The sequence below is a fragment of the Bos javanicus genome, chromosome 23 (assembly GCF_032452875.1).
Source record: "Bos javanicus breed banteng chromosome 23, ARS-OSU_banteng_1.0, whole genome shotgun sequence".
Lineage (NCBI taxonomy): Eukaryota > Metazoa > Chordata > Mammalia > Artiodactyla > Bovidae > Bos > Bos javanicus.
In genome coordinates, this window is record NC_083890.1 from 32,534,858 (window position 1) to 32,554,372 (window position 19,515).

General features: G+C 39.8%; 2 protein-coding genes across 13 annotated transcripts in view; one reads left to right on the plus strand and one right to left on the minus strand.

Moving 5' to 3' along the window:
* Window positions 1-19,515, plus strand: part of SLC17A1 (solute carrier family 17 member 1) — a 239,049-nt gene that overhangs the window by 171,908 nt on the left and 47,626 nt on the right. The window lies entirely within an intron of this gene.
* The window catches only part of SCGN (secretagogin, EF-hand calcium binding protein), a 52,161-nt gene that overhangs the window by 10,110 nt on the left and 22,536 nt on the right, over window positions 1-19,515 (minus strand). For 6 of the 7 annotated variants that reach the window (XM_061398694.1, XM_061398692.1, XM_061398695.1 and 3 more), the window contains 3 exons: window positions 15,870-15,926; window positions 15,365-15,442; window positions 2,533-2,588 (listed from right to left, as the gene is read on the minus strand). In XM_061398694.1, the coding sequence (XP_061254678.1) occupies window positions 2,533-2,588; window positions 15,365-15,442; window positions 15,870-15,926 (191 nt within the window). The remainder of the gene's footprint in view (window positions 1-2,532; window positions 2,589-15,364; window positions 15,443-15,869; window positions 15,927-19,515) is intronic. The other variant, XM_061398697.1, reaches the window with a different exon arrangement.

The window sequence follows — 19,515 nt, forward strand, 5'->3', positions numbered from 1 at the left end:
GCCAGGCCTCCCTGTCCATCACCAACTCCTGGAGTTCACCCAGACTCACGTCCATTGAGTCAGTGATGCTATTCAGCCATCTCATCCTCTGTTGTCCCCTTCTCCTCCTGCCCCCAATCCCTCCCAGCATCAGAGTCTTTTCCAATGAGTCAACTCTTCGCATGAGGTGGACAAAGTACTGGAGTTTCAGCTTTAGCATCATTCCTTCCAAAGAAATCCCAGGGCTGATCTCCTTCAGAATGGACTGGTTGGATCTCCTTGCAGTCCAAGGGACTCTCAAGAGTCTTCTCCAACACCACAGTTCAAAAGCATCAATTCTTCAGTGCTCAGCCTTCCTCACAGTCCAACTCTCACATCCATACATGACCACAGGAAAAACCATAGCCTTGACTAGACGAACCTTTGTTGGCAAAGTAATGTCTCTGCTTTTGAATATGCTATCTAGGTTGGTCATAACTTTCCTTCCAAGGAGTAAGCGTCTTTTAATTTCATGGCTGCAGTCACCATCTGCAGTGATTTTGGAGCCCAAAAAATAAAGTCTGACGCTGTTTCCACTGTTTCCCCATCTATTTCCCATGAAGTAGGCCTCATCAAAATCAAAAACTTTTGTTCTTCCAAGGATACAATCAAGAAAGTAAAAAGGGAACATATACAATGGGGGGAGAAATTTTGCTAATATCTGATAGTATCCAGCATATGTAAAGAAATGCTACATATGCTACAAAGAATTGCCACACATTGCTACATATTTTAATTTCCAATAAGAGGAAAATTAACCCAATTTTAAAGTAGGCAAAGGATCTGAATGGACATTTCTCCAAAGAAGATGTACAGATATCCATGAAAATATGTACAAAATCATTAGTCATCAGGGAAATACAAATCAAAATTACAGTGAGGAACACACCCACTAGGATGATGCCAACAATCAATGCTGGTTAGAATATGGAGAAATTAGAACCAAACCTTCGTACAGTATTGGTGGGAATGTAAAATGGTGTGTCCACTTTGGGAAGCTGTTTAGCAGTTTTTCAGAAAAGTAAGCACAGAACTACTATATGAATCCTGAATTCCACTCCCAGCTATATAACTAAGAGAATCAAATACTTATGGTCACACAGAAACATGTACAAAGGTGTCCATAGCCTCATTATTCATAATAGCTAAGTAGTAGAAGAAATAACCTGCATGGTCATCAACCAATGAACATATAAACAAAACAGTATATACATACAGTGAAATACTATTCAGGTATAAAAAGGAAATATCGATACATGCTACAGCATGGATGATCCTTGAAAACATTATGCCAAGTGAAATAGCCAGACACTAAAGACCACGTATTGTATGATTCCATTTATATTAAATGCCCAGAATAAACAAATATATAGGAACAAAAAGTAGATTAGTGGTTGCCAGGTACTGGCGGGAGAGGGGAGGAGATAACAATTCTTAATGTTATGCAGTATCTTTCTGCCTTAGTGAAAATGTTCTGGAATTAGGTAGTGGTGATGGTTGAGCAACCTTATGAATATACTAAAATACACTGAATTGTACACTTTTTTAAAGGGTGAATTATATAGTATGTAAGTTATATTCAATAAAAGTTACCTATTTCTCTTTTCTGCATAATTTCAATTGTACTTCAGTGGAATTGAGTCAGTTTCAAAAGACTAAAACCTTGCATTTATGTTGTATTTATAATCATGAGTTTATATATAGCGAAAGGTAGAAAAAATATAACAATTTGGAAAATTTTGCTTCTCTGGGTGTTCAGGGTAGAGAGAATTAAATTAAGCCAAATAGAGAGTAGAACATCCTGGGACTCAGCAAGGAATACTGTTCTCATCTATTTGTTGACATCATATTTTAGAGTTTTTAGACATTTTTTTCCTTTGGAAAGAAGCTTGTGTATAGAGTAATAGGGCTTCATTTCAGAATTAGGGATAGAGAAAGAAGATTCCCATGAATAAATATTTTAGGACCTTTTTGTCATTGATTTTGTTCCTTATTGCTGCTGTAACAAATTACCATAAACTTAGTAGCTTAAAACAACACAAATTAATATCTTATAGTACTGGAACTCAAAAATCTGAAATGGACTTCACTGGTGTTTCACGGTGTTGACAGGGTTGTATTCCTTATGGAGGTTTTAGGGGAGAATCTGTTTTCTAGCGTTTTTCAGCTTCTAGAAGCTGCCTGCATTCTTTGGCTTATAGCCCCTTCCTCTACTTCAAAGACAGCAATATAACAAATTTCTTTGTGATTCTGATCTTCTGCCACCTCCTTCCATGTTTAAAGGACCCCTGTTATCATATTGCATCCACCCAGATGTTTCAGAATAGTCTATTTTAAGGTCTGTTACTTAGCAACATTAATTCTATCTGCAACCTTAATTATCTTTGCCATGGAACATAAGATATTCACTGGTCCTGGGAGATCAAGTCTCACCTTTCAGAAGGGAGAGTGTGCTGTCATTAAACTCCTAGGAATGTGTTTCTGAATCTTTGACACCACTTCCATGCTACTTACCTTGCCAAGTCATTAAGATCCAACCGGCCATCTTTATTTTTGTCAAAGATCTTCATCTGGAATGCAGAAGGGGAAAGGACTGTAAGAAATACGTGTAATGGGAATTCATTTTGAAAGTCATTAAAGTGCTTTGCTAGTTTGTTCTTCTGATTATATATTTAAATTGGCTGAAGCTGACTCATAGGGTCTCTTCCTACAGAGGATACAAGAAATATTTTTTCCATGAAGGCAAAAGTAGCTGAGGAGGATATGATACAGGAGAAAGTCTCCCTCTATAAGCCTCAGAGGACTGTAGGAAGGAAGAGAGACAGTGAGGCAGAGATGAGAGTGAAGTAGACAGATGTGTGAGCTCACTCTACTGGAAAGGGGTTCTGGAGGGAGAAGGGCACCGGCTACAGAAGGACAACACTGAGTGTGGAGAGTTGCTGTGGCTTCGCTTTCTCTGGACACTCTGAGATCCCAAGGATTTGGATGCTGAGTCAAGGACTAGTAGGCCTTCCATGGAGGCAGCTGAGTATGAGATGGTGTGGGTCAGAGGATGGGGGTGGGTCGCTGAGTCAGCAAGCTGGAAGGAGGGTGTGGCAGAGAATTAGTGGTCTGCATTCAGCAGGAATTAAAGGATGGCTTCAACCATGAGCATCTGCAAGGTAGCAGCAACTGTGTGGTCAGGAGGCATCACCCTGGAAACCAAAGCACTGTATCCAGGGACCTGGACTCCTCCCCTTCACCGTGAGGTTCTCAGGGCCACTTTTCTCTCCTTACCCACCTTGATGTCATTTTTAGAGAAGGGTCTGGCCGAGAAGTCTTAAGATGCCGAGCTCTTCCTTACTCAAAGAGGCTGTTTAAATTTATTAGATCAGACTAAGTTTTAAACAAGATAGGATTAAAAATTAAAATGGGGAAGACCAGATTGGTTTAGGCGAGGTAGAGGAGACACATTTTTTTACATATCTAAGTTGTACTAGGAGTAGATTTTGTGACTTAGCAACATTTTGGTGGTGTAGGATATTTCTAAATATATCCTTATGAGGAGGCTGTACAGGGAAGAAGCAGTGAGATAATCTGAGGATAAATCTAACAGATTTTTACATTAAAAGCATATGAGTCCTTCCTTCATCTTTCCTCACTCTCGAAATCAAATTTATTTTTACTATTTGAAGTGAATTTGAAATCCCATTCTCCCCAAACCTGGGCATCACAAATGTGCATTACAAAATTTATTAAAACACAGAAGCCATCTTGAAAAGATAGAATAGTTGCTAATCTGGTTATATGAATTTATCAGGATTTTCTTCCTCCCCAAATTCAATTACAAAATGATCTCAGAAAATGACCAATTTATAAGACGGAGGGGAGAGTAAGCTCCTAGTAATTCATGATCTCAGTAACTGAGAAAGTTGTTTGTAAATAGGTTTGTACTAACTCATGGAAGTACATTTGATGAATTTTGAATGTTTGGCAATTTCTGTGGCAGGCAGGGGACATAATAGTTTCTTAATTTTTAAAACTCTAATAGTGAACTTTTGTAGAGCAGCCAACACTTCATACTTTATTTCATTTAATCGTCACCACATTCTTAGAAGAAATAGATGCACGCCATACAGGCAGGGAACTGGAATTTAGCAAGATTAATTTGTCTAAGAAAGTAGTAAGATTTGAATCCAAGCTTATCTGTCACAAGAACTCTTTCCATAAACCAGGCTCTTAGCTTTACAGGCTCTGGACTTCTCATGGTTAATGTAGTACATGCTTTATTTTTGGTTATGAAAGAAAACATCTGGTGCCATAGATTATGCCAGAGATGTGGTATTTACTTTTTCTGATTGCCCTTCTTTCTATGAGAAAGCAAAAAAAAAAAAAAAAAATTCTATTTATGTGAGTTTCCCTCTGACCTTTGTGGACATTTGCTCATGGTACAAGTCGCTCATGGAGGGCTTTGGTGGTTCATGGGGGTGGCAATGGGGACAGGATTCCATTCTGGGGACTTCCCTGGTGGGCCAGTGGCTAAGACTCCCATGTTCCCAATGCAAGGGGCCCAGGTTCAATCCCTGATCAGGGAACTAGATCCCACATGCCACAACTAAGAGTTCACATGCTGCAACTAGATCCCTCATACTGCAAGTAAGCCCCAACAAGGCCAAACAGTAAAAAAAAAAAAAAGATTCCATTTTCATCCCAATGTTTTTCAGTACTAAGTACACGAAAGGTTCTATAAAGTCTCTAGAAATGGAACACAGTGACTTACTGACACACTCCTTAAAATTCTGTAGGCCAGCAGGTCCCCATCTTAGGCAAAAGACCCCTCAGAGTCTGTAGTTATACCCAGCATTCTCCTAAGATTGAATAATAGCTTTATCTTAATTTTTAAGATCCATATAGATGCCATCTGGTGGGGGTTTAGTCGTTAAGTCGTGTCTGAGTCTTTGTGACTCCAGGCTCCTCTGTCCATGGGATTTCCCAGCCAAGAATACTGAAGTAGGTTGCCATTTTCTTCTCCAGGGGATCTTCCAACCCAAGGATCAAACTCATGTCTCCTGCTTGGCAGGTGGATTCTTTACCACTGAGCCACCTGGGAAGCCCCAGCAGATGCCATAGTGATTGTAAAATACAAATTCATTTAAAGCCATTACTGGGTTAATCATAACTTCTTACCAGAAACAATAGATCCAAGGTATGACTACAGTCTATGAATTTTTTTTAACAATTGTTAATTGATAATTTGAGATATAGTGCAAGGTCAAAAATATGTAGATAGTTCAGAGCAAAGAGTACAAAGTAAAAGTCCTTCCTGTCCTTATTGTAGAGATAATTACCATTCATAGACTGTATCCTTCCAGAAAATTTTTAAACATTTTAATATACCTCTCAATTTTTTTTTTGGACAAATAGGACCACATTCTATGTATTATTTGCAACTTGCTTTTTAAGCAATATTTTTGGAAATCACTCCTTAACAGGTGTTTTTGTTTCTTTGTTTACTTAAAAACAGATTCTCATTTTTAAAAAGTCTGAATATTGTTGTCATATACACTCTCAAAAAGGATTTAGAGCCCCTTCCCAGGTTACTAAGTCAAGAATTGTATGTTGAATAATTGGGCTTCCCTAGTGGTTCAGCACTAAAGAATCCACCATCAATGCAGTAGACACAGGTTCTATCCCTGGGTCAGGAAGATCCCCTGGAGAAGGAAATGGCAGCCCACTCCAGTATTCTTGCCTGGGGAATCCCATGAACAGAGGAGCCTAGCAGGCAATAGTCCATGGGGTCGCAAGAGAGTCGGATATGACTGAGTGACTAAAGAACAGCAACAGATGTTGAATAGTTACCATGTGTATAACAACATGCAAGGCACTATGAGAGACTCTCAAAAATCACTAAGGTGGTACAGGCTTTTAGGAGCTTACAATGTAATTGGAGCAGCAAAAATGAATATCTGAAATAAGATTCAGCATTATCTCCTTGACAATGAGACAAAGAAACAGAACAATGTGTTAGAATACTGAAGATACTGAGAAAGGATATGGGACTTCAGATAAGTCCCGAAGGAGGGGCAGCTTGAAAGGTGGAGATTCACTGGGCTGAGGAAGATCCCCAATGAAGCAGGTCTGTGGGGGAAGGTCAGAAGGTCAATCCTGGATATGCTAGGTTTGAGAGGCATATTGGGCATCCAACTGGAGACATACATTCAAGTACGTGCAAGCAGCTCAGAGAAGTACTCTCAGTTAGAGCTATAAACTGGAGGAGGTCACCATTAGCTGCTTTTTAAAACCATGAGACTGGGTAAGGTCACCAGTAGCATAATGGTGGACATGGAGGAGAAGAGATTTCAAGAGAGCCTGGCAGGGGAGGGATAAATTTGGATTGGAGTGTGAAATAGACACACAACTGTATATAAGTTGAGAGCTCCAAAGAATAGCAAAGAGAGATAAGAAAGCCTACCTTAGTGATCAGTGCAAAGCAATAGAGGAAAACAATAGAATTGGAAAGACTAGAGATCTCTTCAAGAAAATTGGAGATACCAAGGGAGCATTTCATGCAAAGATGGGCTTGATAAAGGACAGAAATGGTATGGACCTCACAGAAGCATAAGATATTAAGAAGAGGTGACAAGAATACACAGAGGAACTGTACAAAAGGGATTTTCATGATCCAGATGATCATGATGGTGTGATCACTCACCCAGAACCAGACATCCTGGAAAGTGAAGTCAAGTGGGCCTTAGGAGGCATCACTGTGAACAAAGCTAGTGGAGGTGATGGAATTCCAGTTGAGCTATTTCAAATCCTAAAAGGTGATGCTGTGAAAGTGTTGCGCTCAATATGCTAGCAAATTTGGAAAACTCAGCAGTGGCCACAGGACTGGAAAAGGTCAGTTTTCATTCCAATCCCCAAAAAAGGCAATGCCAAAGAATGCTCAAACTACTGCACAATTGCACTCATCTCACACGCTAGTAATTCTGATATCTCCTCCATGTCAAAATTCTCCAAGCCAGGCTTCAGCAATACGTGAACTGTGAACTTCCAGATGTTCAAGCTGGTTTTAGAAAAGGCAGAGGACCCAGAGATCAAATTGCCAACATCCACTGGATCATCAAAAAAGCAAGAGAATTCCAGAAAAACATCTATTTCTGCTTTATTGACTATGCCAAAGTCTTTGACTGTGTGGATCACCACAAACTGTGGAAAATTCTGAAAGAGATGGCAATACATCATCAGGTATACATCATCAAGACCAACTTACCTGCCTCTTGAGAAATTTGCATACAGGTCAGGAAGCAACAGTTAGAACTGGACATGGAACCACAGACTGGTTCCAAATAGGAAAAGGAGTACATCAGGGCTATATATTGTCACCCTGCTTATTTAACTTATATGCAGGATACATCTTGAGAAATGCTAGACTGGATGAAGCACAAGCTGAAATCAAGATTGCCAGGAGAAGTATCAATAACCTCAGATATGCAGATGACACCACCCTTATGGCAGAAAGTGAAGAAGAACTAAAGAACCTCTTGATGAAAGTGAAAGAGGAGAGTGAAAAAGTTGGCTTAAAGCTCAACATTCAGAAAACTAAGATCATGGCATCCAGTCTTATCACTTCATGGCAAATAGATGGAGAAACAGTGGGAACAGTGACAGACTTTATTTTTTGGGGCTCCAAAATCACTGCAGATGGTGACTGCAGCCATGAAATTAAAAGACGCTTACTCCTTGGCAGGAAAGTTATGACCAGCCTAGACAGCATATTCAAAAGCAGAGACGTTACTTTGCCAACAAAGGTCTGACTAGTCAAGGCTATGGTTTTTCCAGTAGTCATATATGGATGTGAGAGTTGGACTATACAGAAAGCTGAGCACCGAAGAATTGATGCTTTTGAACTGTGGTGTTGGAGAAGACTCCTGAGAGTCCCTTGGAGTGCAAGAAGATCCAACCAGTCCATCCTAAAGAAGATCAGTCCTGGGTGTTCATTGGAAGGACTGATGTTGAAGCTGAAACTCCAATACTTTGGCCGCCTGATGTGAAGAGCTGACTCATTTGAAAAGATCCTGATGCTGGGGAATATTGAAGGCAGAAGAAGGGGAACGACAGAGAATGAGATGGTTGGATGGCATCACCGACCCAATTGACATAAGTTTGAGTAAACTCTGGGAGTTGGTGATGGACAGGGAGGCCTGGTGTGCTGCTGTCCATGGGGTCGCAAAGACTCGGACATGGCTGAGCAACTGAACTGAACTGTATGTAAAATAGATAACGAATAAGGACCTACTGTGTAGCACAGGGATCTCTGCTCAGTATTCTAATGGCCTATATGGGAAAAGAATCTAAAAAAGTGTATAACTCATTCACTTTACTGTGCATCTGAAACTAACAAAGCATTGCGAAAAGTGAAAGTGTTAGTCACTCAGTTGTGTTCAACTCTTTGCAGTCCCATGGACTATATCCTACTAGGCTCCTCTGTGCATGTAATTCTCCAGCTAAGAATACTGGAAGGGGTAGCCATTCCCTTCTACAGGGGATCTTCACAACTCAAGGATAAAACCCCAGTCTTCTGCATTGCAGACAGATTCTTTACTGTCTAAACCAACAGGGAAATCAACTATATTCCAATAAAAATTCAAAAAAAAAAAAAAAAAGCCCAGTTGTGTCTTAGGTTGGCTTGGATCAGAGACCTAGGGAAGGAAGCAACTGGAAGTTAGATGCTATAATCCAGGCATGAAGGATGAAGAATGAGAGCTTGGACAGGGTAGAGGATGGGGATATTCTCTTTGTGTGACACATTCTCAGATTTCATTGTTTTTGCAAAAGTTCACATTCCATGCTCTAATTAGGTATATGAGTTTAGTATGTCCCACATGTATAAGCTTACATTTTTAAAAGCTCAATATTACCTAATAATATTCTATTCAGGCAGCTAATCCTCCCCCCTGCCAGGTGCTAGCAGCCCCTCTTAATTAGGTGTCATAATTGAAATTTGTTAATAGTTTCCCTCCTTGTACAGAACACTAATTAGGAGTTTAGGTGAGACAAGGTTGCAGACCTTAGCTCTTCTCTTCTGATTGGATGTTCTGCCTTGACTTGTTCATTGTTCAGGTTTCAAACAGTTTTCAAATACACCAATCTTTACTTGGGTCAATTTGAATTCATTTAGTAGGTTACATCTAAATAAAGCATTTAATGCTAAACCTTGGAACCACTTCTTTAATGCAGTGTTGCTCTGACTGTGTCCATTGCTCAGTAAAAAGCCATTAAAGCAGCAGTAAAGTGATTTCACACTTGGTGTATCACTTAGTTAAAGCTCAGATTCTCGGAGTCTTTTTAAGTGTTGAGTTTCTAAAAGTTAGTGTACCCAAAGTCTTTAGGGAAATGTAAAAGACCTTTTTAAAAAAACAAAACTGTAGCCCAGTTCCCATATCTGTTCATTGGAAAAGTATAAATTGCCTCTGCAATTTAAGAAAGAAAAATGAAATAGATGAGCCTGAATCTCATTAAACTGGTCTGATTTTCAGGGTAAACTCAGACCCTTGGGTGGAAACTCTCACTAGATTCTTGGACACTTATCTGTCTCACCAGTGCATAAAGGACCAATGAGGGGGTCATCTGGAGTTTGATTGATCATGGTCCTATCCTCATGGGATAGTTTGGAATAAAAATGAATGCTTAACTGTAGCATGCTTGAGCAGAAGCAGCAAGGGGTTTAAACTATGAAACAGACACATAACGTGAATAACAGGACAGTCTTGGTCCATGGACATCTCTCAACCTAGATACTCAAAAGTTGGTTAAGACCGTACGGATTCCCCTCAGCTGCTTCTCAGGACTCTCAGCTTCTGGATCTAAGCTCAAAGTCATCAAAAGTGTACATTGCTGTTTATGTCTTCATTTCATTGATTTTCCTCAGGTCAGGGCATTCCGTTGTAAGGGCTGCCAGCCTGAGGTTTCTTAAATGTAAACCGTAAGACTGTGAAGAAAAGAGCTTTGGGCAACTAGGGTTGCAGGGCTGATGCCGATGAGCAGAATCTCTTTTCAGCCAAATATCGGCTTTGTAAACAGTCTACATGTCTCCTCCCTGCCTGCTGCTGCTGCTGCTAAGTCGCTTCAGTCGTATCCGACTCTGTGCGACCCCATAGATGGCAGCCCAACAGGCTCCGCTGCTCCTACCTCTTACGATGGGGTGTTTGACTGAGGTGACTGACACCTGGGGCTTTATGCAGCCACAGTTCACTCTTCTTCCCTTTCTCCCTTCCCCAGTTTAATCAATCAGTGTTCCTCTCTTCTCCAGAACAATTTTGTAGAACCCATTCTTGTTTCCCTTTGTCCTTCATTGCTTTGTTTCCTCTTTGGTGTTTAATAAGATGTCAGTTTGCAGGATTGTTTAGGTACTTCATGAGGAGAAAAATCAACTTTTCTGGGTAATAAATTCTGTTTTGGCTGTCAGAGCTCCTGTATTATCTATCAAAATATTAAGAGAATCCTAATCTCCTAACATGGCCTTTTCCTCACCTTGCTCTTCATTTTATTCATAGGGATTTGTACCTCTTCTTGATTTCTCATAGAGCTTAACCCTCCTTCTTTTGAAAATTTTCAATTTTATAATTCAGCACTTAGACTTTCAGTCATAAGTGTTTCAGTCTGAATACAGTTTAAAGATAGATTGGGGTCTGGGAATTTCCACTCCATCCTTATCATCTCTGACCTGTAATCCTCAGTTTTTTCATTTATAAAATAGATTATTTATTTAAATACTTATTTCATAAAGTTTGTGTAAGAATCAAGTGAGATGTTTGAAAAGTGCTTTGCACAGGGCCTAGCACAAAAGGAAGTCTCAATTATTATGATTAAGATATTTAGTACCAGAACAACACTGGCAGTGTTTCAATGAAAATAAAGTACTGCATGTTAAGGAAGCATCTTTTAAAAGTTTAACTTTAATTCTGTTCACCTACCTTTTCTTTTTTTAAAAAAAATTGAAGAATAGTCGATTTACAATGTTTCAGGTATACAGCTAAGTGATTCAGTTATGCCTATATATGTGTATATATATTCTTTTTCAGATTCTTTCCCATTATAGGTTGTTACAAGATATTAAATAGTTTCATGTGCTATACAGTAGGTCCTTGTTGTTCATCTGTTTTATATATAGTGGTGTGTATCTCTTAATCCCCAATTCCTAATTTATCCCTCCCCTGGCCTTTCCCTTTTGACCACCTAACTTTTCTCATCCTGCTTTCCTAAAGTTCTAGACTTGCTGCTTCATTGTAATGCATCTTGTTTTTATTATTTTTTTAATCAGGAAAACGTTTTAAAAATAGTTTAATTGCATTTTAAGGTGATGTCGACGTATTTAAGGACTAAAGGGAAAATTGGACTCAGCTGCTACTTACGGGTAGATACAGTATGGCAGTGACATGCCCAGCGGGGATGGAAGGGAGGGACCAGAGTGAATTTTTGCTCCTTTTCCCTTTGTTTTTTTAATCAAATTTTCTCCCAGTTGGAAAACTCTATAAGGTCAGAGACCATATCTTTGTTGGTAGGTTGTCCCTAAATAGTTGTTGAAGGAGTGAACTCACATCTTTGTGTGAACTAGTTTACCAGATCACATTCTAACTGGAGAGAAAACCATTAAGAGAGCGGGGGTTTTGGTGAGGGAGCGGGTGTTCTCCGTCACTGTGAGACCCTACCCCTCAGACCTGAAAAACCACTTCAGACTCAAGAAAAAACACAGTGACGTGACTTCCAAGTCCATGAGGACAAATCCTAGGCTTGTCCTGCTCCGATTGTCTTTTCTGGATTTGCTCTGCTCAGTCTCCTCAGCTGCCTGTAGCTCTAGCCGTTACTCCTATAGATCCTACTTGCCGTCATTAGCGTGGGGCTCCCATCTCCCTGTCTGTCTCCATGCACTGGGCTCAGTGTGGCTTATCCCCACTCTCTGGATGACTCTGTGATGAAGGATCCCAGTGAGAGACCTAAGGATGGAGCCCAGCACTCCCAGGCACCCTTTCTGGTTCTGCCCTGGAGGATCTGGGGGTTTTTTTTTGTTTTTTTGTTTTTTAATTTCAATTTATTTACTTTAATTGGAGGCTAATTACTTTACAATATTGTATTGGTTTTGCCATACATCAACATGAATCCGCCACAGGTTTTAAAAAAGGAAAGAGAACAAGGAGAATTTCAGAACACAAAACACCACTGGAGGATCGTCAGATCTGTGCAAAATGCTGCTATGTGCAGTATGTAGTATGGAAGACACCCCAAGAGGGAGCAGGAATCATGCTGGGGCTGGAGGGTCATGAGGAACACACATAAGAGAAGCAGGAGGATCCCAAGGGCAAAGTTTGCTAACACTGTCACGGTTTATTCCTAGCTGTCTATTAGGTAATAACAGAATTCATTAGGGAGTCCACTGTGTGCCAGATTCCACGTGAGGGCTAAGAACATGCAAATAAGATGCCACCTTGCCCCAGATGAATCACAGGCTAGTGGAGTGCAAGATCCGTAAACAGTGTCAGTGTCACCCTTGACTCTTAGCTGTCTGATCAGGAAATCCTACTGATTCCATCTTCAAACAGATCTAGTTCTCATCTCTTCTGCTTCCCAGCCCTGGTCCAAGCTGCCATCCTTTCGCCTGGATGAAGGGGTGGCCTCTTAACAGGTCCCCCTGATTCCCTCTTTGCCTGTTTCAGGTGTGTTTCAACACAAAAGCCAGCTCATGGCATCCTCTGCTTCAAACCCTCCGTCTCCCTCCAACTAAACCACCAAGTTCTCAAAATGGTCCCCAAAGCCTGACTTGGTCTGGCCTCTGTGTCATCCTTTCTTACTCTGCTCCAGCCACACTGGTCTCCTTCTGTTCCTGGAAATCCTAGGCACACCTCTGACCCAGAGGCCCTGCTTGCTGCACCTTTGGTCATTTCTCAAGCTGCATCATCTTGAAAGGCCACCCCTGACCACCCAGTTGAAAATCATACCTTCTCCCCAGTCTCCCATCCTAGCTGCCCTGCTGGCACTATCTGGTCTACTGTTTAATTTGTTCCATTGACACTCATTACCTTCTATCATGCAATGTAATTTATTATTTATTATGTTTATTATTAGTGTCTCTGTTTTGCTCACTGCTGAATCCTTGCTGACTAGAATAGTGCCACAGGCATAGCAGGTATTCAATGGATATTTGCAAAGTGAATTAAACAGATGACTATGATGTTAAGACATTGAAATACACAAGATACTATAGGAGCACAGAGGAGAAGCACTTGGAGCCACTATAGAAGAAGATGATGGAAGAGGGCAAAATGTCTAACTAAATTTTGAAGGATGAGCAAGAACCAGGTGGAGAAAAGTAAGGAAAAAATAGCTGAGCTATGTTTAAAAGTCAGAAAATAGTGGCTTAGTATTCTAGTTGGAGGTGGGAGGAAGCCCCTCGGAGTTAGGGTATTCAAAGAAATGCTAGAGATCTGCTGGGGATTCTTAGTGCAAGCATTTCACTGCCTAAGGTCTGCTTTATAAGTTAATAAAAGCAAGGTAACAACGGCCAGAGCTAACATAATGTTAAATCAATGTTGAAAAAATGCCCAACTGGAAGAGTAATCTCCTTGTTATTCTCTCTCGCAAGCAGTTTCAGTCTAATTTCGTCTTTCAGAGTATTCATGCTATTAGAGAGTTTCACAGAAACCTAGGACAAAAGGAAACCAGAGATACACGGGTAGGTGGGAAATTGCTTCCTGCTTCTCAGGGATTTCCCACTCACTCTTTAACGCTAAGCCTGTCAAAGGATTTCAAACAGCATTACATGCTATTTAAACAGGTCAACATAGTAGGAAGCCAAATTATTTCCTGGCCTGGGGTGTGAGTCTGTCCTGAGCATCGGCTTAGCTCCCATCCAGGCCACTTCTAAGTTGTCATGGTCAAGACCACATTCTTCCTTCCCAGAGCCTGTGCCCTTGGCGGAAGACAGCATTCATAGTTGTCAGGATACAGAGTGAGAGCCAGAAGATCCAGGGCTGAAAGCCAGGCGAGCCCAACTTCCAGTTTAACTGGTGCCTTAGGCTAGACAACTTATCATTTCCCAGTTAATCAGATTTTTAGAAGGAGTTTAGGAAATTAACTTGGTGGTAGCTTAGTCACTTACCCTTTCTAAGCCTCAACCATCAGATATACAGAATAGCAGGAACAATGCCAAGGCTATAGAAGAGTTGTTAGAAATAATACAGTATTTGAAGCATCGACTAAAGGCCTAAATAGGTCAACCTTGTAGTACACATTTTAGCAGGGATCCATTACTCTTCTCCGTGATATTAGCCCTGATGGTTCACCAGAAGATTCAGTAAGATGAGTCTGTTTAAGAACTCTTACTATAGTAAGTATAGCAATTGCACAAGCAATTATACCTTTATCAGTAGTTTTCTTGCTTATTAATTAAGAAACCTGCAAAGGTTGATTGGAATGAAGCACACATTTGGGGATGGGAAGGGATTTAGGGGAGACAAAAGGTAGAGAAGCCAGATTAGATTCAATACAGATTATTATAGAGTAGCTCTGGGAGAAAAGCTTCAAGCTAGGAACTGAATGAGAATGTGAGAATGAATTCACCAAAGGTAACTTCTCCTACTTCACCATTTTCCAGGGAGCTTTGATGCTAAAATAATCTCAGGTCATTTAGGATATGATTGCATAAGTGGCAAAAGGAAGTAATGACAACAAGGACTACAACAACCGCTACAGGCAGAGCTAACATGTATTGAATGTTGGTTATTTCCTGGATGCTCTGCAAAGCACTTCATATGCATCCACTCACTTGTCCTCGTAGCAATTAGGTATTATTAATCCCCATTTTTCAGCTGAAGTAAACAATAGACCATTTCTCAAGGTCATACCTATAGTTGGCAAAGGTGGAATATGTATTTCCCAGCTTTCTGACTCTCCATTGCCCTAAACGAATGTACTAAATGAGTAGAATCATCCATGGAAGGCGGGGTGGGGGGTGGGGGGTGGGGGGGCAGAGGGATGGGGGCGGGGCTCCCGTGTGTTTGGTCCTGGAGGTCTTGGTCCACATTTCCTTGTTTCTGTGTGACTTGGATTAACCTCAATAACTTGAGATTACTGACTGGTTCTTAGTAACCTGATGTTAACTGGTCTCCCTAAGGATAGGTGAGCAGCTCTCTTTCAAATGCATGTAGCTCAAATTTAGTCACTATTTCCCAGAGCTGAAGGTCTCTTCATGAATTTGTCTAGTCTGCAAACACTCACAGAGACCTTACTTTTGTGCCAAATGCTGTTTCTGGGCCCTGGGGAGACGGTGGGGACGCTGTCTTCATAAAGATTGCCTTGCTCAGTTACTCACCATGGTGCCAGTATATTCTTCCAGCTTAGCCTCTGAAATGGCCTTTTTGTGGTGGAGGAAGAGGTCTCGGAGGAAGTTCTGTGAGATCAAGAGAGGAGCCTCATTTTATCTAGTGACAAATAAACCTAAAAATCTCAAGAGGCTGTTTTTTAAGAATTGTCATTTGCTTGTTTTAGAGAGGAAATGTAATGCTTTTTATCAAGCAAGAAGTTCAAAATGCAGGGCTGTCACAGTTTGAAAGGAGCACTGTTTAAACGGAACCCAGAGAACAGCTTGAAGCATAAAAAGGTGTCATAAATCCTCAATTATGTCTTTCCTGGAGAGAGCAATCAGTGTCACCTACAGTTTCTAAACCTTCCAAACACGAATCAGTTTTTTAAAATTAGCAAATTCATATCCATGTTTCTTGGAAACACAGAAATCAAGCTCATGATACACACATATCAAATTCCCAGGGATGAGCTAACCCGCCGTTCGCCCGGAGACAGCTCCCGGCAACACTTACACAAAGTTCAGCAGCTGATATAAAGCCACTGCTGTCAGCATCGTATTTGCGCCAAATCTGAAATACATAAAAGCCAATAATCCATTTATCCTCAGATAATTTGGGTTCAAGTTATGCTGATGTCTACTAAGGTTCAGCATCTGATAACAGTACTTAACTGGGTGCAAATAAAACTATGTGGAGAAGTTTAGGCTTTCTTTGGTGACAGCTCTTTTGGGGCAGAACTCACTAGAAATGACTCCCTGCATTCACTTACAGCCACTTAGAGAGGACCACAGTACTCTCACTGAAAGGGAGCTCTTGGGAAGTTTGGAGTGGAAAGATATGAAGGAATGGCCTTCAGTGGGAGAAAATATGGCAGAGTAAGAAATCTTTGTACTAAATTCCTAAAGATGCAGAGCCCTCTAAAAACAACTCTTTAAATATGTAGCTCAGCTGGCAAGAAACTGAAATGACAGAAACTAAAGTCTGTCCTGGGTACATCTCCTGATCTCTGATGAGTTAGCCTGTAGCTTTATCAGGATACTTCACACAAGGTAGTGTGTGTTTGTATAGCCCCGCAGGCTCCTTTGTCCATGGGATTATCCCAGCAAGAATACTGGAGTGGGTTGTTATTTCCTCCTTCAGGGGATTTTCCCTACCCAGGGATCAAACCAGTATCTCCTGCATTGGCAGACAGATTCTTTACAAGGCAGACAGCAGACAAATCCCTGGGACCACCCAAGGTGGGAAGTCAAACTGAAACACCTAAATAAGACTAAAACCCCAAACAGCAATAACCATAATGAAAAGGTGAACTTCCCCTAAAAAACTGCATGGCAGAAAACATCCCTAAGGAATCTTGCCTGTGTGGTCTTGGCTCTGGGCAAAGGGAATAAAACATCTCTGAAAATTCCCAGTAACAAGCCAACCCTTTCATTAGTTCAATAACAGCATTCATCCAGCTGAAGATACAATTACTTAAACTGGAAGACAGAAGAGCTCAATATTTTTAAGGAAGCATTGAACTGCTTTCTTTAGTAAATGGTGTAATTTTGACCACCTCTGATTATTGCATATTAAAGCCTCACAAGTTGGCAAGTTCCCTAACTCCTGTACAAAATGAAAAAGTAGCACTAAGGTGTTTCATTTTGTTTTTTTTAAGTGACAGATTTTTCCATTGATGTGGAATGGGTTACCTGAGTCACCAACTGCAGGGACCTTAGTTCTAGACCAGAGCCAGAGTCCTAGCTAAATATCCTACAAGGATAGTAGGAACTACTGATGCTGATGTTCCCTGGGAAGTGTTCAGAAACTTTGCTCCTTTCAGTCCCCGTCACCAATATTTCTGCCTGAATCTAGCCAGTCTTAGAAAATCAACTGGTTAAATGTGATTTATATCCTAATTTTAATGGTATGAATATATCAGAACTAAGAATGAGAATTTCAAATAATAAAAAGTTTACATGCTTTTTTTATGCTGTTCACCAAATATTTTCCATCGAAATTATCTTGTAACTTTACTACAACTAAACTACTGGAGAACCAAAGATCTTTATGTGACTGCTACACATGCCATCTTGAAAGAATGAAAGCAAAATAAAGAGGTTTCCAGGCAAACCAAAGCAGGGTTTATTACCATCAGATTCTCAGTAAAGGATATACTCCAGGTAGGAAGAACTCAAAGAAGGAAAATTTAAGGTAAAAAAGGAATGGTGTACAAAGACAATGGGAAACACTTGGGTAAATGGCAATATAAAATCTTGTTAGCTTAAAATTTATGGGATTAAAGAAAACAAGCTAAAACTACATGCTAACACTAAAGTATCTTAAGGTCCTGTAGTTCAAGGGGAATATAAATATATTAAGGTAGAATTTCTTAAAATATGTGTGGTAGTAGTAGGTTATAACAAATTTAATTTTAGAAAAAGAATTCAGGTTTTCAACATATTTTTTTTTTTAAGTTGGATACAGGAAGAGAAAGATCTTTGCAGAAGAAATTGACAAACTAGAAGGGAGGGAGGAAAAATGGAAAAAGTTAAACAAAAAAAGTTTCCATAATGCTATTTCCTTTTCCCATTTCTCAAGATTATTCAAGCCTATATAGGCCTAACATTTTAATACTTTTTTACTTATTGTAAAATGAAATCATATTCATTGTACAAAATTAATGAAATACAAAGAGAAGAAAACTCTAATCTTCAGAAATTTCCACCCCAGAGATGATAACTTATCATTTTTATGTCTTTCCTTTTCATTATATTTCTGTTATATATGTGACATAATGAAGGGGAGGTCATAGAGGCTATATACTTCAGTGGTCTATTATTTTTCATTTAAAACTTTCTGTGAGCATTTTTAAGTACAACTGAAATTATTTTCAAAATGTCATTTAAATAATTTATAAATAATTGTGATTCTAAGATGGAAAATGCAAAAATACAAAGAATTAAAGATCATCTAAAATCTTATGCCTTAAAAACAACCAATATTTATCTTGCATGTATTTACCCATTACCTTAGTTACACTGGTGTTAAGGGTAAATAAATTTTTAAGCAAAATTAAGATCATATTGTTTATATAATCTTGTTTCATAACACTGTAATGTATTTCCTTCTTGTCATTAAATATTCTTTGAAAACTTGATCTTCGGTGATCTGTAAAATTCCACAATGGGGTTTTTCTTTCTTGAATCTCCAGGCCTAGAACAGTTTCCAGCATAATGCAGGTGCTCATAAGTATTTGTGGAATGAGTGAGTATCATAATTTACAATTTTTCCTTCATTGTTAGACATTTATGTTATTTTCAGTTCTAACTATACTAACACTGGAATATTTAATGTACATCGTAGCGTTGAAAACTTGTCTACATCTCTGATTATATTCTTATATAGATGCTTGGAGAAGTAGGACTATTAAGTCAAAAGGTAGATTTTTAGAATTAACTCTGGATGATGAAATTTTAGTGGATCCTGATTACATTTTTGCAAAACTGCTTTCCATAAGATTATCCCAGTGTGCATGCCTACCAGCAGAGCATGAGCAACAGTCTCAGTGCTTCCTTGCCAGTGCTTCATCTTTTTGTTAATCCCTCTAAAATTTTTACCACTTTAGTAAAAATCAGTTGTTTCTAATTTGCATTTCTTTGGTTCCCACTATATATCTATTGTCTACTCAGATTTTTTTCTGTGAATTGTTTATGCAAATGCTTGTTCAGTTTTTCATAACTTCCATTTGACAAGAAGATAAAGTAGTGTAGAAGTGTGCTAAGTTATTATCTCCTAAATGGGGACTTGGAAAGTCTTTCAGGAATAGGGCCCTGGGTGCAGTAGCTGTCCTAAATCTACCGCTCTGGCCTTTAAGATGCCCTGCTCTGTCCTCCCTGGCCTATTTTTCACCCACGGACAGTAACACCTATGTGGTGACCCAGGGACGAAAGAGCAGATAAAACCAAGGAGGGTCTTGGAATGCAGGAACAGAAAAACCAGACCCTTAGCATCTTTCCCTCCCCCATGTTGTAACTATAATGGAACAGTATAACCTGTCTCCCCTCCTACCCCATAGGGAGAAGGTATTTGCCCTCCTCTTCCCCCACCCAGTATACATGCCTCATCCCATCAGCAAATGACCCGCAAGACCCCTATCCCACTCCTTGTACCCTAGGTA